The sequence below is a fragment of the Melanerpes formicivorus genome, unplaced genomic scaffold (genome assembly GCF_026170545.1).
Source record: "Melanerpes formicivorus ecotype bairdi unplaced genomic scaffold, bMelFor1.0.p_v2 SCAF_5, whole genome shotgun sequence".
NCBI classification, from domain to species: domain Eukaryota; kingdom Metazoa; phylum Chordata; class Aves; order Piciformes; family Picidae; genus Melanerpes; species Melanerpes formicivorus.
The window spans coordinates 30923229-30949490 of record NW_027142357.1 but is presented as its reverse complement, the minus strand read 5'-3'; the positions used below and the strand labels follow the sequence as shown (position 1 = coordinate 30949490).

Below are 26262 nucleotides of genomic sequence, written 5' to 3'. Positions count from 1 at the left end.
AATATGTATTGGAACACTGCACTAAAACATTGCTCTCAAAATCAGTTTCTCCTAAATTATCTTTGAATTTTGAGCCCTATTGACTGCAAAAGATGTGAATTTATTGGGTCATATACTTTCATGACAGCAGAATTTGCTGGAATGGTGAGGGGGGAGGGAGGCTTATGCTGTTATTCTGCACTGCTTGTAACAGAACTGCATCATAGACAGCACGAAACGTAAACAGAATCGTTTCTGGAAGTGGAGAAGTTAATTTCACAGTGTATTTACAGTTTCTGTACCAAACCCTTTACCCTCTCATCCTTTTGTTGCAACTCTTTGGAAAGGTAGTTCCATCTCCCCCTATGTAGAATAAAATATAGAATAAACCAGGTTGGAAGAGTCCTTCAAGATCATCGTGTCCAACCCTTCAACCAATCCAACCCACCTAAACAACTAACCCATGGCACCAAGCACCCCATCAAGTCTCCTCCTGAAAACCTCCAATGACGGTGACCCCACCACCTCCCCAGGCAGCCCATTCCAATGGGCAATAGCTCTCTCTGTATAGAACTTCTTCCTAACATCCAACCTAAACCTCCCCTGGTGCAGCCTGAGACTGTGTCCTCTTGTTCTGGTGCTGGCTGCCTGGGAGAAGAGACCAACCTCTGCCTGTCTATAACCTCCCTTCAGGTAGTTGTAGAGAGCAATAAGGTCACCCCTGAGTCTCCTCTTCTTCAGGCTAAGCAGCCCCAGCTCCCTCAGTCTTTCCTCATAGGGCTTGTGTTCCAAACCCCTCACCAACTTCATTGCCCTTCTCTGGACTCGTTCCAGCAAGTCACCATCCTTCCTAAACTGAGGGGCCCAGAACTGGACACAGTACTCGAGGTGCAGCCTAACCAGTGCGGTGTACAGGGGCAGAATGACCTCCCTGCTCCTGCTGGCCTTCCACAGAAGGCTCTAACTTGTGTTGCTATGAAGTAACCCTATCTAGGTTTTTTGCTATTGCATAAAACTTCAGCAGAAAATGAGTTACAGCTCTGGCAGCGCTCGGCTTCAGCAGCTTATTAAACTGTAAGCGATGAAAACCTACTAAATATTCCTAAAACAACTTTACCTTGACAACTGACGCTATTAATTTCTCTAAGGAAATGACAGATCTATTTCTTCCTGCAGGAGTGAGACTGCAAGAGACATTTTTAACCTATTTTTAAAAGCGATCCAAAAGGTCGTTCCTTTTCGGGCCGGGCTGCGCCATGCCCGGCCTCCCCGCGGGACGCCCTGGGGCATGGGCATGGGGCAGCGCCGCGCACCAAGCGACATCCCCACGGAACTGCACACAGCTCTCGCTTCACCTTTCTGAGACCCCTGCTGGCTGCGACCCCCAGCACCCGTCAGGCAAGAGCGGGTCGGGGGTGGGGTAAAGCACCCAGAAGGCGCAAGGCCACCGGGAGGGGCAGCTCCACCCCGAGGTTCTTGCCCGCCCCGAGCGCTGCGAGGCGGGAGGGCAGACGGCTGCGCACAGTGCCCCCCCGCCCCCAAGATGGCGGCGCAGGCAGTGCCGGGGAGGCCCCGCCCCGCGGCCCCGCCGTACTCTGAGAGCGGGCGGAGGCAGCGGGAGCGCCGCAACATGGCGGCGTCTGGCAGCGGCGGCAGCCGGGCGGATAACGGCTACGGCAGTCAGCAGCAGCAGCCGCCGCGGCGGAGAAAAGGCCCAGGTGCCCTGGCCACGGCCTACCTCGTTATCTACAACGTGGTGATGACGGCGGGGTAAGGAGGCATGCGGGGGCCGCCGGCCGCGGCCGCTCGCGGGGGTCTCCCTGTCAGAGGCGCGTCTCCCGCCTGCACGCGGGCTCTCCTCGGCGCCTCGCGGCCCCTCGCCGTTCCGCCCGCCTCCCCGGGCAGGGGCTGCTGCCGGCCCTCCGGCCGCCGCCTTTCCTGGCACAGGCATAACTTTCCCTGCACCGGCCGTACCCACCCTGGCGGGGTGGCCGGGGACCACCGCTGCCGCCTCTTACGGGCCCTCTGCTTGTGGCCGGTTGGGGCTGCCCGCCTGCGCCGCGAGGCTCGGCGGAGCCTGTCCCGTCGGAAGCGGCATCCCGCGGGAGCATCGCTCTGCACCGTGCCCAGCGGGTGGTAGCCCTGCCAGCGCGGCGGGGTCCGCTGGGACCGGCGGCGGCCGCGTGTGTGCCCGCACGCGTGTGTGCGCCCGGCGGGTGGCGCGGGGCCGGGCTGGCAGAGGGATCCTCTGCGCCGCAGGGAGCCGGGGTAGACAAACTCAGGAGGGCTTTCGGTCTGCCGTGCCCTTCCTCGTCCGTCCCAAGCCCCTCCGAGTACACCCAGCCTGTGCCGTGCCTGCCCGAGCATCGAATGCAGATGCATTGCTATTCCCGTGCCCCTTGTGCTGTCTGTGGCTGTGCCACACACTTTCAGTAACGCTAAGAACCCACATCCAAAAACCTTCATGCGAGAAAGGGGTTCTTTGCACGTAGCTGTAAAGTTGCTCTGCCTGCTTTCGCGTTGTTCTCCATCCTGTGCTACAACGACACCTCAGCGCTGAAGAAGCTTGGGTGCCTGACTCTTCCCCGGCGCGTCACCCCTGCACGGCCCGCGCCCGCCGAGACAGCAGCAGCTCCTGGGCTCCAGGTCGCTCAGGACCGGCCGAGCCCCCCTGCGGCACGTCCTCCTCCACTAGCGCGTTCCAAAACTAATTAAGAGGAACAGCACAAGAGCATGTTCTCAGGGAGCTGCTGTGTTTTGTAATAGACACCTTAATTCGCTCTGCAACTATTTTCTCATTCAGGTGATTATGTCGATCGCTGTTCTCACCTTACCACGCCTGTGGACTCCAGCGCTTTGCGGTAGAGGTGCACCTAAACACAGGGAATTTCCCTTTGGCAGTAGTTAAGAAGGCAACACTGCTATCCTTCAGAGCCCTACGAGATTTCCCCATTAAACCTTTCAGTTGCTACAGACTGCTACAGCGCCTAGGCCTGCTTGATACTCTGCCCCTGCCTTGTGTAGCAAATTGAAAACCTGAACTAGTTAGTGCACGCTCAAGTGTGGTCTTGGGCATAAAAATAACTGTAACAACAATTGAAGACTGTAAAATTGAGATAAAGGAAAGAGTGTCTGCAATCCCGCTAAATATAAAACCATATTTGAAAGATTGAGGTTATTTAGGTGGGAGGACCCTTTAAGATGGGTCCCAAATGAGCATATTTTCCACTAGGTAAGTCCTAGCAGTTCAGAAGTCAGGCAAACACATTAGTCTCACTATTCTGGGGAAAGATTCTGTATAAAATTAATATAGATATGATTTATTTCAATAAGGCAATTGGACATGATGTCTTTGCTGGTGACAGCTGGTGCTATGTATGTGTGTGTATACATATGTATAAAATAGATGGAACTAATGTAGGTGGAATGGGGGAGCTCAGGTCTGGCAAGGTGCTCGTTACACCTATTACCCAATAGACACATTACTTTGAAATAGACCTGCTAAGCAGGTTTATGACACTGTGGACTGTTTGCAGGGTATTATACTCGGAGGAGAATGATAGTTACCCACCAGTTTGATAAAAATTAATCTTTTGCTTCCGAAATACTTAATTACTTGAGCAGTGCAGGCAGTCAGGAGGTCTCCTCAATTTTGTTGTGTTGTCCATGCATAATGTTAAGGAGCTAACCTCTCTGAGATCTTCTTAGTAGTAAAAGTACTTGCCTGTGCATTGAGCTGCTTGTACTTAATCCACTCAGGTTTATAAAAGATATCACGAACCTGAGAGGGAAATTGCGGTACAGACGGAAACCTTCTTTAAAGGTCCTGAAAGTTCTGGTTCCTCAGAATTAAATATGGAAACAAATCCAAGAATTGGAAAAACTCAGAAATAAATTGCTCAAATCCTTATTTAGGTTCCTATTGCCACACAAATTGTGGCTGACTTGCACCAGACTTAGAAAATCCCAGTCTGGGTTGGCATGTGGCTTATGGTGCTTTAACATGAGCTGCTGTTTTCTGGGCATGCTTGCAATGGGAAGATTGCTGATATTTGGAGACCCCCCCGCTAGGAATCCTGTGATCAGGGTTTATATCTCTGCGTGCTCACTCACTGTCTTTCTTTGGGGTAAGTCATTGAGGGCACTGTTCAAATTTCACAGTACGCAATGTCAAGGTGGTTATCTTCCTTTTAAAAAGGTAGTTTTTCAGAAGCTGGTTGGTAGCTCAGTATGAGGAGTTTGAAACACAGCTGGTGGCAGTAATCAGTTACTGTCCCTGTGTTGACTGGGGTGCTCAGACTTAGTTTCTCAGGCAATAGTCCTTTGGAAAGGGAATTGGGAAAACACTAAAACACCAAAAATGTGAAGGTGCCCAGATGATGAGATGCTGCTGTAAAAGGACATAGGATTTAAAAAGAAAATCTTTTGAAGTATGGATTTTGGTTTTGTTTCACAGAAAGGTGTTTTTTAAGCTGAAGCACACAACGTTTTTGTTGTGCAATAAGCAGGTAGAGGAAATGTTTTAAAGTCATCTTTGTTAGCTTTATTTAAAATGGGTCAAGTAACACCTGGACATTCTAAACATAACTACTGTGTTTACTTTGCATTTGTCTTGGCTTAACTAAAGAAAGCATACTGATTCTCAGAATTATAGATCTGATTTCTGCTTTTATACTGCAGCACTTGGATTTGTAATAATACAATAGCAGAACAGTAGAAAAAGTACACATACCTGTGTATCCTGAAGTGAAACTGCATGCTCTTGCCATTTGGCTCACATGTTGAGTGTTTCCTTTCAGAAAAGGGACCAATGTGACACAGCAAGGAGGAGCAAGGTTCTCAGCTGCACTTGTGCAGGTCTCTTATGACCGTGGTTCAAAGCATTAAGCTGCATATTAAGCATTGCATCTTTCTTCTCTTGCATTCAGTCAAACTTCTTTTCTTGAGGCCTTGTAGTCATGCCTGACCTGGCATAGGAGGCTCATTCTGGAGACATAGGTGTAGCATAGAACTTAAACCCATGGTTGACTGGAGTGAGGGGGCCAGGAGTGAGAGGGCATGTTGTTGGAATTGAGTGTAAGTGTTTGATAAGCCACTTTAAAATGCAATTATGTTTCTTATTTTTAGTCAAGTGCCCTAACTGACTAGTACTTCTGGGTGGAAGTAGCTGATGGTGCTATAAAGGATGACTTTCAAAAGGATTTCACTCAATAAGATAGATCTTTATATGATGGCTTTTGAATTTGCAAGGGTTCCTGTTATCAGTGTTGAGCAAAGAGCCTTCTGGGTTATGAGTTTCACTGTCCACGTTTTCAGTGACTGGCTGTCAGGAGTCAAAGTACATTTCTCCCTTTTCCAGGTGCATTCACTGTATCTCTGCTGTATTCCCTTACACAAATGGTGCAGAATCTCAGTAAACTTTGCATAAGAAAACACTTCTTTGTAATTTTAAAGAGAAACAAAGGGAGTTAAACCAAATGCCTAAGCATGAAGCTTGCTTAGCAGGTTTGAGCAATTGAAAGTGAAAAACATTAATCGTGTGCTGTACTTGTTTTCCTTGGTTTGGGTTAGTCAAATAATGCCTGCATGGCAGTGGTGTCTCCAGCTGGTGTATTGGCTAGACATCAGTGTCTAGGTCAGAGAAAGCTGGAAAAGCTAACTGACATCTTAGCTTCCATGTGCCAGTGGTGCTTTTGCTGACCTTGTAAACTTCTCAAGTTCATTTTTCAGCTGATCTTCCTTAGTTTCACCTACTTGTATTCCATTTCCTCTAATCAAAGAGGGTGAACAACTCTTCTGTAATCACAGAAGCAGGACAGAGGTACTAGAAACTTCTTACACAAGCTCATCACAGCTTTTAATTTTGTATGGATTAATACTCAGGTCTGTATTAAATGCTTTTAGAAGGACAGTAAATGGAATGTAAAGTACAGTCTGTCTGGAGTCAGCAGTCTGTCAGGGAAGGCAAGGATGAGCGAGGGGTTGAAGCTGCACGGGGAGCCATGTTCTTCACAAATCGCTTGGTTAAAGTGTGAACAGTTTGCAGTTGCAACCAAGAGCTGGTGTCTTGTGCAACTTCAGAAATTGCTCAGTTTGGAAAGTGTCTCAACAAACTAAGAAGATTAGGAGAAGTGGAGAAACTTGACAGATAAGACCAGGACAGCATCAACCTGTTCTTATTTACCATTCTAAAAATGAATCAGTCAGTGTTGCAAGGGAGAGTCTTTAATGAAATAGTGCCCACTGGTTTATTCCACACTGAAGTCCCAATGCTGATGCTTTCATTGTAAGCAGTTATTTGGTGAATGTTTGTCTTGGTTTCACACGACAGCATCAACTGAAATAATGTGTCACCACTGAAAAAAAGGGAAGGCTTGTTTCTCCTCCTCCCACTCCTGCTTTTCTATGGTCTTCTGAGAAGCCCAGACACATGAAATCACTTCTTTTCAGTTGTTCTAACAAATGTTACAAACACAAACTTGGATGCCACAGTTACTTACTCTTGACAAATCTGAACTTCACAGTGTATTTCAAACAATTAGTACATTTGGGGCAATATTTGTATGTACTTCATAACACCTAGGCTTATGTGGTACTTGTGCCTACTACACAGTAAATGAAGGTAATTTCTTCATCTTCCCTGTTAAAACACAGCTGCAGATTTCTTTTCCAAAGGATGAAAAAAACTGTTGCATACTTAAGGGGCTTGCTATGTGTCTTCCACTGAGGTACAGCACTGTCAGCAGAGATGCTTGGTGATGGTTAGCACAAGCTTTATACCAGCACTTCTGAGTTTGGAGGGAGGTGGAGGTAAAGTAGGATGGCATTAAGAATAGCCATGGGCAGGACGACAGTCTGGATGAGGCTGTCTATGAAAGGTTTGCAAACCACTAATAAGGATTCCCACCTATCATTGACTGCCCCTCGTGTTTGCCACAAGCAGTTGGAAACTGAAGTTAACTGGAGATGCTAATTTTAAATAGCAAACTGTTTGGACAGGGTATACCTACCTTAGTTCTGAGGTTGTGGGCAAACACTGACTCTGGACACCTGTGGTAGTGAAAGATGTTACTGCATCAGTGAGGTCTAGAGGGAAAATGTTTAGGGTTGCCTCCTAAATTACCTGAGGAGAGAATCATCAGGGTTAACAAGTCATATTGTTTATAGTACAGTTGCAGTTATGGGCACTCCTTAAATGTGGCTAGGTATATTCATTGCTTAGAAAGGAAAGCTGAAACAGGATTCCTGTCTTGCTAGCAGGCTCAGTTTTCTTGCAGTTACTTATCCTCAACTATTTTTCATAAAATAGATGCTAGCAATTAAGATGGATGGTCTCTCATAAAGTCTAATTCTGAAACATTAAAATTTATACATTTTGAATCATGTTTGTCATAGTGTATGATAAAAGATCTGTGACTAGTAGTAAATGATTTTCTGCTTAAACAAATTGTGATGCCAGCCTATTTAAAATGTCATTAATATCTTCCTTCATTAAATACAGCTCACTGAAAAATAAACTTGGATGCTAAATATATTGATACTGTGTTAGTCCTGAAAGATGTTTTAAAGATGCATAATCTTTTAACTTCAATGAATATGCAGAGAATCCAAGTATTTCATGCTCTTAGTGTTGCAGAGGGTAGGCAAAGTGGTACAACCTTTTAGGATGATTATATGTCTGTTGCTGTCTCAGATATCGAAAGGGGGGTTAAGGACTTGCTTGTATTTATGCTCTGCTTAATGCCTCCTTATCTTGTTTTCTGTCTTTCAGGTGGCTCGTTATTGCAGTTGGTCTAGTTCGAGCATACCTGGCTAAAGGTAGCTACCATAGCCTTTACTATTCAATAGAAAAACCCTTGAAATTCTTCCAGACTGGAGCTTTGCTTGAGGTAGGTGTAGTCTTCTTCCTTAGCGTTACTAATATGTACATAGCTGTTTTGTTTAGGGAATACAACGCAGCCTTTGTGGAACAGTGCTTTTTAGTTGCATGGTTTTTCATTAGTGCTTATTGAGTGATTTGAAGGAAAACAATAGTGCCTCTCACAAATGCTGATTTGTACCTTTTAACAAGCAGTGAGGGAGCTCTCTGCCTGCTGTTCAGCTTGGGCAGCCCAGTTAAAGGTTAAGCTTAATCTTTGAGCTACAAATACTGAATCTTCAGCTTTTCTGATAGAGCTAAATATTTCTGAATTGCTTTGTTTGGAATGTTAGTGACTTTTAATTTTTCTTTTTGTTCTAGATTCTGCACTGTGCACTTGGTAAGCCTGCAAATTTTCAGTTCCATTACTTTTGTAGAAGATTGTGGTTTTAGCCATTAGCAGGGAAAATGTTACGGTCTATAACTTGCCAGATTTAATTCTTGTGTAACTCATTTTTTGCTTGAAGTACATCCCAGTTCTTTACTAAACAAATTGGCAAGTTAAATCCCAAAGTGGAAAATAGTGTGCCAGGTTTTCAGTTACTTGAGTTTCTATCTTTATCTAGAACCTTCCAATGCTACAAATCTTACAGCAGTTTATAAATGCTTTGCAGTAGATCATTGCTGTCCATCTCTGCATCCTGTAGTCTTTGGTGCTAAGTTGTCTTTCCCAAAAAAAAGTAAATAAATATAATGTGGAATATAAATATATATAAAAATATATTAAAAATACATGGAATATAAAATCCTATAAAAATAACATTTCAAGTACTACAGCTTTGCCCACGTCTGTGCAGCGTGGGTATACACTGCAATATTAGGAAGAGATAACCATTCTTCAGCCCAGATTCAGTTATTCTTTAATTGGACCTTTCTTGAGAGTAAGAATTACTTGAGATTTGGTGAATCTTGTTAGCCTTTGCTTGTGAGGCTTTGTTGATTGGGGAGCAGGAACTCAGTTGGAAATACATGGCCTGGGGTCAGCAGCAGTGTTGTGGTTCAGTCATCTTGAAGAGCTCCATGTCTGAGTCACAGGATTGCATCTTGTTGGTCAGTCCTCATGTTCGTAGAACATATGAACTGTCATAGTCTCTGCAAGATTGAAAGCCACCGTGCTATAAAATGGAGCAGTGGCTGTCTGCATACCTTTGCTTAATTCTGTTTTTTCTGAACAGTCCAGTCCTTACAAAGAGACAATCTTATGTTTAGGCAGTTGGTTTTGTGATTTTGAAGTATGAAGTTTGATATACAAAGTTTGAGCTCCTATCTGAATGTTTGCTAGCCACTGTTTAAAGAGTAAGATGGCATTAAGGCTCCTAAGCTACAGCTTTTCACATACTATGCAAACAATTTGTATAGTGGAGAGTGTGTTAGATTGTAGGTTCATGTTGAATTCCTGTGAAAAACTTGGAAAACTTGCACATAATGTACAGTCATGTGCATAACCATGTACATAAATTTGTCAGCAGAGGGCACTCGAACTCTGTGTTTCATAAAGTAGTTCTGACCTTCCTGAATAACTCGGTTACTCTGAAAATGTTATTCTGTAAAGGGCAATTTTCAGGCTGTGCACAGATCATCCTAAGAAATAAGTGAACACAGACACACACATTCCTCAAATTAATATAAAGCCTTCTCATAGTAAACTGTATGAATCACGTAGTTGCCTAAGCCGCCAAGGCAGTCCTTCCAATCCTGTTTGACTTTACTAAATCTCAATTGCTGTTCTTTTTTCCCCCCAGAATAAACTACACTTATTTTAAAAAAAAAGTTAACAGAAATAAATGAAATATGAAATTTTAAAAGTCTTTTTTTAACAAGTGGTAAGACAGACAAGTCTCAGAATCCTGGACAAAAAAGCTTGTGGATAAAATGCTGTGTTGCCATTCTAAATCTATAATGCAGCGCTGTTTTCTTAAGCTAAACTTGTCTGCAGATGCCAGTGTTTACTAGTACTAAATTTAAGAAGGAGTGTAGAAAAACTTGGAATCCATGTCCCCACAAATCAGGGGACAGCAGGAGAGAGTCCTGTGTTTCACCTTCCAGGCTGGTGCAGAACAGCAAACAAGACTGTACCAGCCTGTGTGTGCAAAGCTAATAGTGCTGGCTCAGATGATTTGAGGTGCGGGTCCATTTAGCCCATGGTATCCTCAGTTGCACCATTTAATATTAGCAAAGAGAGCCATTAGTGGAGTGCTGCAGCATTTTACACCATTAGAATTCTATCTTTGTGTTTTCCCTAACACATTTTTACAAATATTTTTTTACTTTAAGTGCCTGTGGATGTATTTATTTACTTAGCTGACAAACGCTTCCATTAGTAGAAATAAAGTGAGAGGGTTTTGCACAGCTGGATACACTGCTGCTCTCTGCTGTGGTCCTCCCAACTCTGGTACAAAGTTTCCATGCAAGGGAAAACCAGGAAATTTGGAGATTCTTTGTGCCTGCTAAACTACTTGCTATAACTAGAGCTGTAATTTTGTCAGTAGATGAACTTAGCTGTGACAGGTGGCTGTGTGTATCAGCATAACTTTTCACATCATTTCAGTGGAATCTGAAATGTTATCATCTGTGAGACAGGTTTTTCAAAATATGAAGATGAAGAGGGGCATGCCTCTGTCAAACATTGCTGCATGCCAAAGTTGTGTTCTCAGGAAAGATTTAAAAAAAATTCACAAGGAAGCTCTGCATGAAGACCAGAGGTAACAGGTAGCCCAGAGACTGAGAGGCTGAAGGACAGGCAAATAGACAGTGAACATGCACAGAAGGCAGAACCCAAGCATGCATGGCATTAGAATAGAATAGGATTAACCAGGTTGGAAAAGACCTTTGAGATCGAGTCCAACCTATCATCCAACACCATCTAATCAACTAAACCATGGCACCAAGCACCCCATCCAGTCTCTTCTTAAATACCTCCAGTGATGGTGATTCCACCACCTCCCTGGGCAGCCCATTCCAATGGCCAATCACTCCTTCTATGAAGAACTTCTTCCTAACGTCCAGCCTAAACCTCCCCGGCACAGCTTGACACTGCGTCCTCTTGTTCTGGCGCTGGCTGCCTGGGAGAAGAGACCAACCCCCACCTGGCTACAACCTCCCTTCAGGTAGTTGTAGACAGCAATAAGGGCTCCTCTAAGCCTCCTCTTCTCCAGGGCTAAGCAACCCCACCTCCTTCAGCCTCTCCTCATAGGGCTTGTGCTCCAAATCCCTCACCAACTTTGTTGCCCTTCTTTGGACACGTTCCAGCAACTCAACATCTTTCCTAAACTGAGGGGCCCAGAACTGGACTTATTAATAGCATGGAAGAGCTTCTGTCTGGAGGAATTTGATATGGATAAGAGGTAATAGCAGCCACTAAAGTGTAGAAGCAGTACTAGTACAGGGAGTTTGTGAAGAAAATGAAGGAAAGCAAGAAGGCTTTGAGTACAGGCCCAACCTACAGAGTCACTACAGTGGTACTTCCTACCATAGCAATGCTTACCAGTAACCCTCTGGTAAGCTTAAGTCTTCGCTTGTTGATTTCACTTTAGTCTGCTCAGTGAAGAGAAATACAAGGGCTCTGCTTAAGCTGTGCACACAGCCTCTTCTTGGTTGGGAGCTCACTGGGAGAGAGGAGGCACTTGTTGGGAGATGCAGGATTATCTGCTGGAGGTGAGAGGTTTAGTCCAGGTTCTGGAAGAGATGTGGCCACTGCTTACTTGCTTCTTGGGTTTGGACCTAAGTAAACACGTGTAGTGTTGTGTAAGTGATGGCATGTTTTTAAAAATACCAAGTTTAAAACTGACCATGAGGTACCTTTTCAGTCCAATAAGTAAATAATTAGAGGAAAGTAAAGTTTACATAAATTCTAGCTGGTGAGTCACTGATCTTGGCATAGATTGGCATTGTCTTGGCTATAATGAAAAACCTTGTTTGTCTACCTAGTCTTTTCAACTTATTTATAGATTCCTTTGCAAGAACATTATCTTGCTTTGCTTAGTAAGGGATGATCTAAATTGTGTAAAAAAGACCTCTTCCAGGAGTGAGCAGTTAATGAGTACAGGTTGCTGGGCTTTATAGCAGCCCTTTGTGTTATGAGTAACAGAACAGTGCTGCTCTGAGGTTATTACAACAGAAATTAGATTATGAACAATGCATAATAAAACTCAAGAGAACTGGGTTAGTAGGATTTTTCTTTCTTTTTACTCTGAAAGCAAGACTTACATAATGACTGGGACTGAAAACGACAAAATTTGGTTTGGGCTTTTCTCACTCCTTCAACTTCCCGCTTCAGTCCTCACATCGTTCTGATTGTCTTGCTTGCTGTGATGTGCTTTCGTTTTAGAAGCACTTTTTACTGTGTTTTAGGAGCTGCAACTGTTCTTGCATTTGTCTTCATCGTGCCATGTGAAGAAAACTTTTTTTTGGTGCTGTGTAATTTAGAAATCTTCTATAACCTTGCAGTCTAAAACTGTTCCTGCATTGTCAGACCTGGCTGTGTAGGATCCATTTAACGGCAGTTTAATCGGCACCTCAGAACTTGAACTTGCTTAGGAGATCCAGTGAACTCTGCTTCCTTGAGAAAAATCTTAAAATTGCTTTGTGGGACTTTTTTTTTTGTTCATTTGTTTGGGTGTTTGTTTTTTTAAAAGGTTGTATACCTTGGAAAGAATTTTGTGTTTATTAGGACATGGGCTAGATCAGTGTTTCTTCAAAGCAGTTAAGAGTTTTTGCTTACTGATTTGTGGGAAATACTGTGCAAAAGGTCTCTATTTCCTTAACTTTTTTAATCCCTGCAATGAGGAGCATTTTGACTATTTTAATCAAACACAGTTTATTTGAAAGGCTGTATCCCCAAAGCTGTTTGACTGAAGTTATCCTATTCATTTGTTTTGTGTCTTAGGGAATGTGCTGCGATTGCAACGAGACCAATTGCTTTTATTTGCATTTTGATGCACAAAATCTTGTCTGGGGATTGCATTACGTTAGGCTGTATAAACACTCCACAGGACAGATTTCATACTCTCAAAAAAAAAATAAATAAATGCTTTCCTTCCAAAAATTTCAAATAATTGGAGTTTGGCTTAGCTGTGTTTTCTTTCCCCACCCCTGCCTCCCACCCCCATAGTCAGGAATATTTGCTAATTGCAAAATATCTTCCAGGCATTGTTCCTTCTTCTGTTGTTCTGACTGCTTTCCAAGTGATGTCAAGGGTTTTCCTGACGTGGGCAGTAACACATAGTGTAAAAGAGGTAAGTTTGTAAGCCACTAAACAGAAAACTAATGACCCTTGCTGAAAAGCAAGTGTTGACTGCTGTCTTACTTGCCTTAAGTTGCATTCTGTTCATATCCCAACATGAAATTGTTTATGTGAGTTTTTGTGGATCAAAAGAAATAAAAATAAACCTGCTGTCATCTTTTCTTGACAATCAAATAGTCTGAGGTGTGATTCTCTCACTGCAAGACATCTAGCTCCTTGAAGGTTTTGCAGCTCTTACTGAAAGAGGTTCCAGTGTTGAATACAAAATCCAGAATTTGGGAGAGTGTTCTAGTGTTGATCTCACTAGTGCCATAATTAATAGCAAAATACCCTCACTGCCCCCTTCTTTCATGCAAAGTTTGCCTTCTTTACTGTGGCATGTGGAAGCTCTCCCTCAACTGTTTGTGCACAGCAGTGCCTGGATGTTATCCATTGTCACTCTCCAGGATAATCTTCCCTCTGCCCTTCATTCATTTTTCTTACATTCAAGCATAGAGGGGTTTGGGAGCTTGAGTGTTTTTTATCATTACTTACTATACCACTTATTGTTGTATTTTATACAGATCTCTGCAGAATCTTTTGAAAGCAGTCTTATTTGAAAATTATTCCTGGCAGCTTTTTTTACATCTGAACATGATTTAATTGATCCATACCATGCTGACTCTCATGTCATGTGAATACCTTGTAGTAGCCCAGATACTGGTGCATCTGTGCTGTTAACTTAGCCAGCTGGTATTACTGGTTTTCTTCTTGCTAAGGAACATCTTGATACCACCATCAGCATGGCTGCTTGAAATAACTGATGGTCATCCGTTGGCATTATATGCATAAGGTCTTTCATGACTTGACATGGAGAATGTCTTAAGGAGCTTGTCCCGTTACCAAGCCTTTGAGGAAGCTGATTTTTCTCTTCCTTACTCCAAACCCGTTATCAGAGCATCCATCCACATGTAGAATGCCATAACTCCCTGTAGTTCATGCTGATTAACAGCTCTTTCTGCTGTTATCATATTTGTTCCTGTGGAGCCTTAGTTTCCTGTGATTTGAAGCGGAGGATTGTCACTTTTCTCCAACTCAGAATTTTGTAAATACTTTCTGATGGATTTCAGTTTCAGTGCAAGCAAATGTATTCCAATCTCTTGTTAATTTACTGGAGTAAATACTGGGTTTTGAACAAAAAAACCCAACCAACCGAAATCTAATCTCAAGACATTTGATTTTCAATGTGTGTTTAAAATATTTTAAAAGAAACATGTCTGTAGTTGTGCTTGTTTACCTCTGTAATGTTGGGGGACCTGGGGCTTTGTAAAGAACAGCAATAATCTGGTCTTATGAATTTGTCTCATGGTGTTGTGTTAACCCAAATGTTGAGAGTTGGATTGCATGGATTATAATCACTCCATGTCTTGTCTGTTAGGCATCAAAGGGGAAGCCTGTAAAAATAATTGTGGGTTTGAAACGTGTGCCTACATTCTCACTAGAGGAAAAAACCAGCAACATAGGATAAAAAGTGAGCAACAGGTTTAGCCTGACATTCCATTTCTAAAAAGTATTTTTCTAACAAAGATTCTGTCCACAATAATACACACAGGGGGCTTCCTCACATTTGCATTTGTGGCCTTTTGGTTAAAGTCTTGCTAGAGACTCTAAAGAGACTGTATAGTTTGTTACTTTTTGACATGTTAGGAAGTAGGCATATGAATGGTAAGAGTAAGGAATCCTGTGATGAGTTTTTCACCTGTGACTTAGATCAAATCAACAAAGAGGCTATATTCTGACCACTCCCCTTGCCCTCAACCAGACAGCATGCAGTCTCACCTAGGGAGATGTATTGAAAGTGTCATGAGTGTTCTACTTTTTCTAAAGGGCTGTCTGCACAAGTGAGCTCCATGGTGAAGTCCAGGATTATGTTCTCACACAGCTTTATGGAACTTGTAAGCTATGCAGTTGCATGATGAGGTTCTTGTACAATAAAATGCAGCTTTCCTCTTTAACTTTCTGAGTGAGACTTGTTCAGTATCTTGCTTTTCCAGACTGTTTTAATATATAATACAGTTAAAAGAAGAAACATGTGTATTGCATCCCTCTTTTCTGTCAGAGTACACTTCTAGATATGTGATGTGATTTGAAGCATGCTTCTTGCCACTAACACGTTTGTGCTTTTTGTTGAATTCAGTGCTGATGTGTTAAATTCCTTATGAAATTATTTATAATAAATGTTAAAGCATGGTGAATGTTAAAGCACTGCACACTTTGGGTAGCAATGAGACTCCTCTTACCTCCATCAGAGCAGTAGCTATTAACTGAGTGGAAGAGGGCCTGGCATTGTTTTGTCATTATATTGGGAAGGGATCAGTTTAGTGAATTTTACTGCTTTTCCTACAAAGGAAGGAAGAGGATGAGCAGGCTGGTGTGAAGGGCTAGAAGAAAGCAGGCACAGGAGGTGGTGTCCTTCAGTTTGAAGTTAGATTTTTTAACTTGTGTGAACAGTGAGGTCATCTAGTGACATCATGGCAGGCCTTCATGGAGTTCTGTTCTGATCGATAATTCCATACCTTGTTCTGATAGGCAATTAAAGATGGTGTCAGCAGTGATTTAATGCTTACCAAATTTGGTTCAGTAGCAGATGAGTGTAGTTATTTTAAAGGATCCTTTCTAAAACACAGACAAAAGATGTGGTGGAAAGACAACACACACAGCGTATTGAACTGGTAATCAAGTGTCTAGTATCTCAGGCTGTGAATGAGGGGATACCTTGGTTTATGATGTTTAAGATCAAGTTGTGGTTAAAGATTTCCATGCTGGAAAGTTCAGAACTCTAAATGGGTGAGTGCAGTTGAAAAACCAGCACTCACCCATTTACATCACAGCTTTACATCAATGTAAAATTAGAGTAATGCTGTGTAACACAAATACTGGTCAGGCTCTTTTGTTTGGGTGTTTAATTAAAGTACCAGTGAACCCGTGCTCTGGGGGGGAGACATGCTGTTGCATCATTACAGTTGCACAGTGCTGCTGATTTTACTCTTCTGCACTGGATTGCTTAATTATGTGTGTAGCTGATTATTTTTTTTTTGTGAACACTTTGTTGTGCTCTTTAAAATGCAGATATCTGTAGAATTTCCCTTTTCATGCATAAGGAGAACAGTAAAAACCTCTCAGGCTTTATTATGTCAATTCCCAATTTTCATCATTGCAGCTTAAAAGGCTCTAGGTTCTCTGATCATTCTACCAATATTGTCTGCAATTCATAGTATTGAAGATAATCTAAAATATTTTCAGGACCCTCTTTGATGTCAAATTGGTTTGAACTGAAACATTCCCAAAATTATGCCTGCACTACGACCCTTTTTAAGGCAGTTGGAGAAATAAATTGTATGTAAAGCATACAACTTTGACTTCATCTAACACCTCCTTCAAAGACCAGCATGAATAAGTAGAGGAAGAGAATATGAGTTCTGAGGACAGCATTTGGCTTAGTGGTTTATGAAAGGTCTACTGTTTATTGTCCATACTATCCCTTTTATCCTCAACTTGGAGTGATACAAATGCAGCAGTAACAGTGCTTAAATGACTAAGACTCTTGAGAGATTTCTGTAAATCATCTCCCAGGGGTTTTGTAGTGTTCATTTCACACATCTTCATTTGAAAAATTATCCATCCTTGAGGAGATGTTCTAATAGTGACAGATTTCAGACAGATCTGTTGGTATACAAGAAACATACTACTTAGTGATGAGCTGTGGAATGTAGTTAAAACATGATGATAAAATGCAAAGTAGTCTTCCTTACTGCATGGAATGGAACTATTTGAAAACTGCATAGGTCACTTCTGCAAGAAAACTAACCACCAACTTCAAGTGTTCTTCTCCCTTATGTATGGACACAAGCTATGATTTAATTGGTGATTGTTGTTGTTTGTGTAGTTGGTTTTTGTGTTTGGTGTTTTGTTTTGTTGTTTTGGGGTAGTTTTTTGGGTGGGGGAATGTTGTTTGGGTTTTCATTTATTGTGTTTGGGGTTTTTTGTTAAGTAACCATAACAGGCTTGTGTGCATGTGTGTTGTGTTTTATTAACATCTAAACACAATTATGGTATTAAAGTAGGTAGGAAAGGCTAGACCTGCGAAGGCAGGGTTCCAGAAGTCCTGTGATAGATAGAATGTAACTGTAACTGCCAGATTTTCTACATGTATCATTTGCAGTTAGCCTTGCAGTTTCTTGTCCTTGGGTGCTAAAATTTTTTACTGATTTCTATAGTTATGGAAACAAGTGGGCTTTCAAAGTAGAGGTTGAAGTCTGTAACTCACAGGTTTAGATGAATTCAGTAAGCTGCTACTCCTGATTTGACCAGAAGGTGCAGCTCTGGAGTGCTTGTGAAGAGTGTTGCTCCTTGGAACAGCATCATCTGTGAAGTCCTGTTAACGTTTCCATGCTGAGTACTAGGTATAGCTTATAAATCAGGCTTCAGACAGGACTAGAATCTTGTAGCAGTGTAAAAATAGATTTGGTCTCTTCTCTGAGAATCTTCAAATAGGTTTTGGACTCTGTTCTATGATGATGTAAGGGAGATTAAGCAAATCATTGGTTTCATGTGGAAGAAGGACAAGTGGCACTTGCTGCAAAATGTAATAAAAGTGACTTGAAATGCTGTACACAGCAGAGTATAGATTACCAGCAACTTCTTCCCAGATATCCCTGAGAGTCCTCTATGAATCATTCTGGGTTCTGTAGTCTGTAAAAGAAAGCTTTTCAAGGGTAATCCTCATGAGTTATGTGTTGTTTTTTTAATACACAAACACACAATTATTCCCCTCCTATTAAAAGGGTTTTTGAGTATATATTTTCTTACTCCTTTTTTGTTTTGTACATGTACTTTGCCCAAGATGAATAGAGTGTACCACCCCCTCCTACTAACTTCCTTTTCAGTTTTCAAAAGTTGGAAAAAAAAGAAAATGTGAGCCCTTGTGATTGAGCTCTTTTTGTTCCTACAGTCCACTGAATTTGGTCTCAAGGTACTCATACATCTGAGAATTCTGTTGAAGGGAAGGAGGGGGAGGGCTGCATAAAAATACTTGTTCTCTCAGGAGTTTGTAGTACAGATATGTGACCCCATATACTACCTCATGACTGTTATTCCATCTAAAACTTAAACCTCATGATTATGCTCCTAAATCTAATAAATCTAATAATTAACTTTTAAAATACATGCTTCTGAAGGTTGGCCTTCAGGGAGAAAAGCTGATTCAGTGTTGTGTGTCTGAAACAGAAGCTTTAGGAGGTGTAAAGCAGTGAAATATAACAATACCTTCTCTCCTCCCAGCCTGTAATCTGGTGTTAGCTGTTTTGCTGCAGCTCAAAATTAGGACCCAGTTTCTCATCTGCAGAGAGAGGAAAACAGTGTTTCTACTCAGAAGCACCATGGAATAGGATCAGAATACGAAATTAAACCAGATGTCGAGTGATAGACCGATACGTTAGCATCCTTGCTGCGCTAGGAGGCAATCACAGGACTGGAATAGAAGCTGATACTATACAGGAATGGGAAGACTTACGAGCTGTTCCCAGCGTTTCAGGGCTTTCTTGTACAGATTTACCATGCACAGAATGGGAGATCTTAACTTCTGATCACCAAGCAGAGCTTTCTTAAGCAACTTGAAAAATCTGAAGCATGATAAGAAGAGGTTTTTACTGTTGTTACTAATACTACTTTCAAGCTCATTCTTGGAGTCTGTTATCTAAAATATTGCAGTAAAGCAACCCAGGAAAGTTATTTCTTTAAGGTTTCTTTGGGTATAGTGAGTAATTGGTAATGCTTGAATTTGTACTGAGCTTTTTCTTTCTTACAGGTACAAACTGAAGACAGTGTCCTGTTGTTTGTTGTGGCCTGGACAATCACTGAGATAATCCGCTACTCCTTTTATACTTTTAGCTTGTTAAACCATCTTCCTTATCTCATCAAATGGGCCAGGTAGGTGGCATCATAGAAAATAGACCCTTAAAGCACTGAAGTGACAGGGCTGTTTGTCTTATAAAACAGCTGCTGTACAAAAGATTCAATTCTGCCTTGAGATGGTTGCCCTGTTTGTGAATGTGACTTCCTAGCTTCTTTTCTGTGTTAACAAAAAAATTATTACATTGTAAGTGGAACAAGTAGTTTTCCAGAACTCAGACCCATTTACAAAGTGATTGTGTTTATCAGAAATTGTCATTTAACAGTAAGGGGTATCAGTAAGAGAGCTGACATTTAACAGTAACCCTTGAATCCAGAGGCAATACTGGAAATGATCTGTAAGCTCTCTGATTACTATCAGCTGCATTTGCCCCCATTTCAATCCTATAATGACCTCCACCAAAGCATTCAGAAATCAAAGTAAACAAAGTCTGTGTGAGGGAATAGTTGTAAAGGCAGTTTTTAGGCTCTCAGAGGTAACCTTTAAATAATTCAAACTGCCAGTTTGAATATGTATCTTGCAATAACATTCGTATTTTCAAATAAGCACTATGGGAAATAAGCCCTGAGAATGTAAAATTCAGATATCCATAATAGCATTTAACAAATATTTATTTCAGAGTTTGTCATAACTTTACATCCTCTCTGTAAATGTTTTGTTCTAGGTACACTTTATTTATAATACTGTATCCAATGGGAGTCTCAGGCGAATTACTCACAATATATGCTGCGTTACCCTTCGTCAGGCAGTCTGGCTTGTATTCTATTAGTTTACCTAACAAGTACAACTTTTCTTTTGACTACTACACATTCCTGATTCTGGTTATGATCTCTTACATTCCAAGTAAGTATGAGTTTGTTTGTGTTGTGTTTTTTTTCAAAACTAAAAGCTGTAACAGGGAAGTTAGTAGTTATGGGATTAACATACTTATGGCTACTTTTGTAAAGTGAATTGTAAAAGTTATCTAAAGACAAAAAGTCAGAGGTGAAGCTGCAAGGATTGCTTTCTACCAAACCTACAAAACAGTAATACATGATTTTTCTCCTACACTTGAAATATAGAATAATTGTGATGGTACTTTTCAAATGTTGACTTCATCATTAACACACACACCCCGCACCCCCTCCGTATTTACAATATTTAGGAGAACAAAGTACAGACCAGCTTCTTAGAACTCAGGGCTTTTGTATTAGTGGGTAGGGAACCATTTCTGTTGAATTAGCTTCAACTGATAATTTCTGGTTGATACTTCTATAGATGGAATGAAGATCTCGCTTTGCTGCTTCAAAATGGGGAACAGAAACACAGGAGCCTTTAGCATATTTAAATGTGCAAATGATGCCTAACGTGCAGAATAATAGAGCGATGATGTTGCTGCTGTTAGCTATCTCTGCAGCTGTCTTTATAGGAACCTTGTTGTTTGAATGTGGTTTCTCATTCTGCACAAAGATTTACATTTCTGTAGTGTACCTGTCTCTCTGACAAGCACTTAGACTGTCAGTGAACCACCTGGTAATTCTGACATTAAGGTTCATAACTTTTTGTTCCCAGCTGTTCTTTACAAAACCCTTTACAGGCATTTGCTGATTCTTGTGTCCCCCCCTCCCTGCTTCCAAAAATGATGTTACTAACTCTGAGCAGCCTGAATAATATCTGTTGTTTTAGTCAAAACAACCACAAGTAGTAATTACTTTTTCTGTAGTAGCTAGATCACAGCTGACAAGCCATGTGGGAGGGAACCCAAATTGAGCCCAAGTGACAATTTTAGCCTGCTTTCTTCATTAGAATTGCAGTCTCTTAAATGAGATATTTTCTGTGTATCCATTCTAATTTGCTGGATGTGTAACTCAAATACTGTCTTTTAAAAATTTATTATTTCTTTAATTTTTAAAAAGTTACTTCTTTAATTATTGTTAATTGTTAAGTCTGAGAACCAGCTGCTTGGACTCAGCAGTCTTAGGTGCCTTTTCACATGAAAGGATTTCTGTGGGATTCCTGAGATTCGAGAAAAGCAGTGTTCATTGCAGACACCACACCATAGTGCAGTTATGCATTTGTAAAAGCTACCTGTTGCAGGAGTTGTGCCCTCTGAACCCACTGATGAACTTGGGAGCTTTGTGAATGTTAATATCACAAGGAAAGCAAGCTTTGAAAACTGACATTAAAAATTTAGATTTCCATGTTCTTGATAATTGCATTTTGTCTTTTCACTTTAAATCTCTAGTTTAGTATTTGTCTGTCAGAATTGACATCTTGCTAGAAAAGAAATCATTAAATGCTTTGCATATAACAGATCCCTTTGACTTGAACTTCTAATGGAGAAATTATGTGGAGGTGAGGAGGGGAGATTCAGGCTGGATGTGAGGAGGAAGTTCTTCACCATGAGAGTGGTGAAGCCCTGGAATGGGTTGTCCAGGGAGGTGGTTGAGGCCCCGTCCCTGGAGGTGTTAAGACCAGGCTGGATGGGGCTGTGGCCAGGCTGATCTAGTGTGGGGTGTCCCTGCCCATGGCAGGGGGGTTGGAACTGGATGATCCTTGTGGTCCCTTCCAACCCTGACTGGTACTATGATACTATACTATGATGTGGCTCTGTTCTTTGCCTCTGGACAGCTGTGTAAGCTGGATGCCAGCTTAACACTGGTGGAGTGAATTGGGATAGAGAAGAAACAATCAGGAAATGAAATACAGGGTTGAGAAAGCAAAGAGAAAATGTTGACCTGAAAAAAAAAACAAAAGTGGAACACAAATTAGGCAGACTTCAGACTGTGTTTATGATGAGCACTTTGCATGAGCAGCATATCATTTGGGTGGGTGCTGTCCTTCCCTAAATCTCTTAAGGTTCAATAAGGTTTAGTGTCTCATGGCAATTTTAGCTTTTGCTGGTTTGTATGTGTGCTTTCTATCCCCTAAGTAGCTTTTCTGCAGATACACTTTAATGTGGCCTTACAAATAGGAGGAGAAAAAGCTTTGCATGGAGGATGAAGACTGAAGAGATGGAAGAGACACCAGTTTGTATAAAGTTCCATAGATTGTGAAAAGTCAGCGCTAGAATTAGGAGAAATGAAATGTTCCTTTGGAAGGATTTTTCCTTCCTGCAGCGCAATTTCTTTATATTGTGTGTGTGCAGTTCAGGAAAATTCTGTCATTCTCCTTTTGGAGATGCAGAGTTAAATAAGGAATTTTGCATACTCTAGGGAAAAATCAGTAGTACCCAAACCCTAGGGACAACATCACTTAGTCTCTTTCAAGAGTAAAAGGTAGTAGGTGACTTGAGCAGAAAGTGGATAAGCACGTTTTCTTTTGATGGAGTATGGGTGACCTTGAACATGTGACTGTGCATCTTATATTGACATGTAAGCCTCAAGTCATACTTTATTTACTTAAGTCTGTTTTCTTTTCAGTCTTTCCTCAGCTGTATTTTCATATGCTACATCAGAGGCGAAAGGTGCTCTCCCACACTGAAGAACACAAGAAGTCAGAGTAATTTCAACACTTTTTCCAGAACTTTTCAAACATCAAAATGCTGCAGATTTTCAATACCCAGCACATTTATAAAAAGTATGCCAAGATAAAACAAGTCAGAGGTAAAAGACCAGTGATGAGCAAAAATATCTGATAAACCTGATTTCACTGAAATTCCACAACGTAAAACATTTAAATAATTTATAGCTTGCAGTGCTTCAGAAAACTTTTAATCTTTCTATGCCTTGGCATTTAGCCTTTTCCTTAAATGGTGTGCTAAATGGTTTTCACTTATTTCTAAATGCCTGGAGGTTACAGTATGAGTGGTGAAGTTGTACCCACTGAATGCTTGAATTGGGAGCATATTACTGATACCTCTTATTTTTTTTAGTGCTTGACTGCATGCCAGAAACTGTCTGTATTGCTGTGAAAGCAAGTAATATGCTCTGGATTTTGTCAGAGACTCCAGTGGAGAATGTAATGTGGGCAAAGTGCTTGAATGTAGAAAGGTAGGTTGAGCATTTAAAAGGTGATGGGAACAACAGTAGGAAACCTGTTATGGGAAATGAGGGGTGGTTCTGTAGAAATTTAAACAGTAAGGCATCTGACCAGAGCATGTTCTCTGAAGATCTTGTTCAAGATGATTACCCAAGCCCTAGTGTTAATTCAGAAGCTGTCATGCTTATTTGAAACACTAGAAGTCTAAGTACTGCATCCCTGGATATTTTAATTACTAAAAAATTACTAAATATTTCTGTATTAAATATTTCTAGGGATATCAGTAATGAATCTAAACAATACAAGGAGGTAGGTCACCCAGAAACAGGTGCAGTTCTCCCTTTTTTTACTTTAAATTATCATCTCTAATCACTGTCCACTATCTCAGTGATACTCATCTTTCAGTGTTGAGGACTATTTGGTCTACTGTGGAATCATTTGAGGGCCTTGTTCCTCAACCTAACTTTTCTTAAGTGACTAGTGTGTATCACTGTGGCACATCCAAGCTGGCAGTTCCAGGCACTGAGCTTCTGAAATGTTGCAAAGTCATAAGCTCCTTCCCTGAAAGCAGATTATCTTGTGTGTTACATGCTGCTTCTGCAGATTGGGCAAGCCTTCCCTCATCTATTCTTATGGAAGAGCTGAGGTTTATAGAAGTTGAATTTTCCTAGGTGCTCTCTGGGGGTTCTCAGGCTAAGCCTTCCCTTGGGAATGTAGAACAGAAAATGAAAGAACCAAGAAAACCTTATGGTGAGCCAGGAAGCACTAGTGCTTGTGTGAGCAGTGCCCCAGGTCATGAACTAACTGTTGATGGAAGGCAGGGGCTGGGGAATGGAAGGGACAGAGAACATGGAAATGAATAGGTATTCAAGCAAAGATGAGGAAATGCAAGTTCTGACCTTGGCTGTGTTTGGAATTGATAGTTGAATAGTCCTATCTTCACCCAGTCAGAGCCACTAAACAACAATGCAAGGGCTTCTTTTGACTTCCATCTTGTAACGTGATAATTTAGTCCATAAATGAGATGTGATCGCTGCCATGGTACGTGTAATACTAGTTTTGTGCTGTGCCTGCCAGCACCTTCCCTTGGACATGGCCCATATCTGTGTCCCTGTTACTTGTACTTGACACACAGCAGCTTTCCCTAAACATAGCCTGCAAGTACTAAGGGCCCAGGCTCTCTGTTCCAGCACTTGGAGAGAGCTGGATTTCCAGTTATTTTGCTCTATGTTTGTCAGAACTATATTTAAAAAAAAAAAAGAGCTTTGTGTTTTTCAGTAGTTTCCTTTGGCTTCATCAGAAAGTCTGACTGAATTTTCCTAGCACTCAGTAACACACATAACACCTTTCCTGTTCAACACAAACAGGACTATTGTAAGCAGGGAGAAGTTAAGAATAATGGTCTTTGCTTCTATTTTAAACCTTTCAGAAGAATTATTGGCTATAATCAAATGCTATGGCCATAGAGAACCTCAAAGTGGCTTTGCATTCAAAGATGCAGCAATTTCACTTCTCTGTTAGCTTATGTAATGCTTTGCTGTAATGATCAGAGTAAGGTTGCATTAAACTGAACTCAGTGTTCAAAAATGTGAACTTCCACCTCAGAACAAAATGTCTCCTTTTGCTTATACTTGCTATCAAAGGAGTTAGCATCTCTGTCATCTGAAAGATCTGGTTTCCTGATGTACTCAGCTTACTGGATATTGTTGATGCTCAGCTCCTGAACTTCTCTTGATGAGATTTCAGTGTCCAATAAAAGATTTGTTGGTCCAATTTGGGAAAAAAGAAAAGAAAAAGGCTGTGCAGTATTCCTATAGAAAACAAATCCATAGCTCTGTCAATGAGAAGGACATAGTACAGATCTGCATTAGATAGCGTTGGCACTATAGAAAAGCAGAGAGCACTGCCAGTAGGAAAAATACTTATGCAACCAGTGTCTTGACTGAATAAGCTCTAGTATGGAATATTTAATTTAAAATATTAGTTTACCACACAAATGCAAATAAACTACAGTCTTTCAAAAGAAAATTGAGTTACTTTTCATTTTAAAAGAAGGAATGGCTTTGATAGTTAAATATTATTAGCAGAGTTGATTTAAAAACTATATTCTGAAGTATGAACTTGCAGTTAGTATATACAAAAATCACAGCACTTCAGCTTGCAGTGTCTTTTCAAGTTCAACTTCCATGGAAAACACTGGAAGGTGATCTCAGGTAAGCACTGTAGTGTGATGCCTAACGCTGTTTGGGTTTTTCCCTAATATTAACTTTGGTCACATGTTGGGTTTTTTTCTTTCCTCATAAAATAAGAACAAATTGCCCCTCATCTGTGACTGAAATTGTGATGTGGTTTGTGTGAACTCTATAATAGAAGCTTTGATTAGCACTCTTTGTCACAGCCCAGAGGGGTCCCCGCCGCTCCCAGATTAGTTACTTGGCTCGCATGTTTTCTGTCAGCTTCACCAAACTTGTGCAGCAGACGTGTTTTCTGCTTTGGTAGCCTGTATGTTGTGTTGGCTGTTGTATGACTGGTTCAATCAACAATACTTTTACGTTCTACCATGCCGGCTTTGTCCAAGTTAGTTATTTCCTTCTAAAAGACCAAGGTTCTTACCGGTGTATAGTTTACAACTGGAACTGTAGAAATGTTCATATTGTAAATTACAGTAAGATGCAGGTTACAGTGCAGGTAAATTGTAATTTTTCACAATGTGATGTTTCTATCAAAAGTTTTTTAATGATTATTATTTATCAGTAGGAAGGTTGGCATTTGTGTGGACCAATCTGCAGTGTCATTTCAAAACCTATCTTTCCGCTTCAAATTTTCATGAGTATGCATCAAATCACACATTTTGATGTATATTTATGTCAGTGAAATTTGGGTGAAAACAGCCATTTTTGTATTTTTTTCTATGTTGTGAAGAATAAAACTGTAATTTTATAAGTGATTCACTAAGATTATTATAAGTTACATGTATTTTTTTTGTATATTTAGGAATCTGGTATTACCTGGAGCTCTGAAAGATTAAGCATAGACATTTTATGCATGATTGGAAGATATTTCTTCTTGATAATGCAGTGAAATGGTTTGTTTGCTAAAATACTAGTCCATGTTGTTGCCTTGTGAAATGGATTCTGTGCTCTCTGCCTGGACTTGGCCTACTGATCAGTGATACTAATTGCTATAATCCAAATAAAATAATTCTGAACACAA

The 26262-nt window shown here is 41.0% G+C and overlaps 1 protein-coding gene and 1 long non-coding RNA gene across 2 annotated transcripts in view; one reads left to right on the top strand and one right to left on the bottom strand.

Annotated features, from left to right (window-relative positions):
- The window catches only part of LOC137441462 (uncharacterized), a 60764-nt gene extending 58045 nt beyond the window's left edge, over positions 1–2719 (bottom strand). Inside the window, exon 1 of the long non-coding RNA XR_010987415.1 lies at positions 2430–2719. This is a non-coding gene — a long non-coding RNA (uncharacterized lncRNA). The remainder of the gene's footprint in view (positions 1–2429) is intronic.
- HACD2 (3-hydroxyacyl-CoA dehydratase 2) lies at positions 1549–26262 on the top strand. The gene is made up of 7 exons (XM_068139010.1): positions 1549–1749; positions 7751–7868; positions 8219–8237; positions 13043–13131; positions 18985–19106; positions 19754–19932; positions 22491–26262. Exons 1-7 carry the CDS (start codon positions 1610–1612, stop codon positions 22571–22573), a joined length of 750 nt encoding a protein of 249 aa, XP_067995111.1. The 5' UTR covers positions 1549–1609; the 3' UTR covers positions 22574–26262.

Excerpts from the sequence above, each read along its gene's own strand:
- HACD2 (XM_068139010.1), top strand. The coding sequence starts at position 1,610 with ATGGCGGCGTCTGGCAGCGGCGGCAGCCGGGCGGATAACGGCTACGGC. Across the intron at positions 19,107-19,753 it reads TATCTCATCAAATGGGCCAG|GTACACTTTATTTATAATAC; the intron begins GTAGGTGGCATC and ends GTTTTGTTCTAG. Across the intron at positions 19,933-22,490 it reads TATGATCTCTTACATTCCAA|TCTTTCCTCAGCTGTATTTT; the intron begins GTAAGTATGAGT and ends TTTTCTTTTCAG.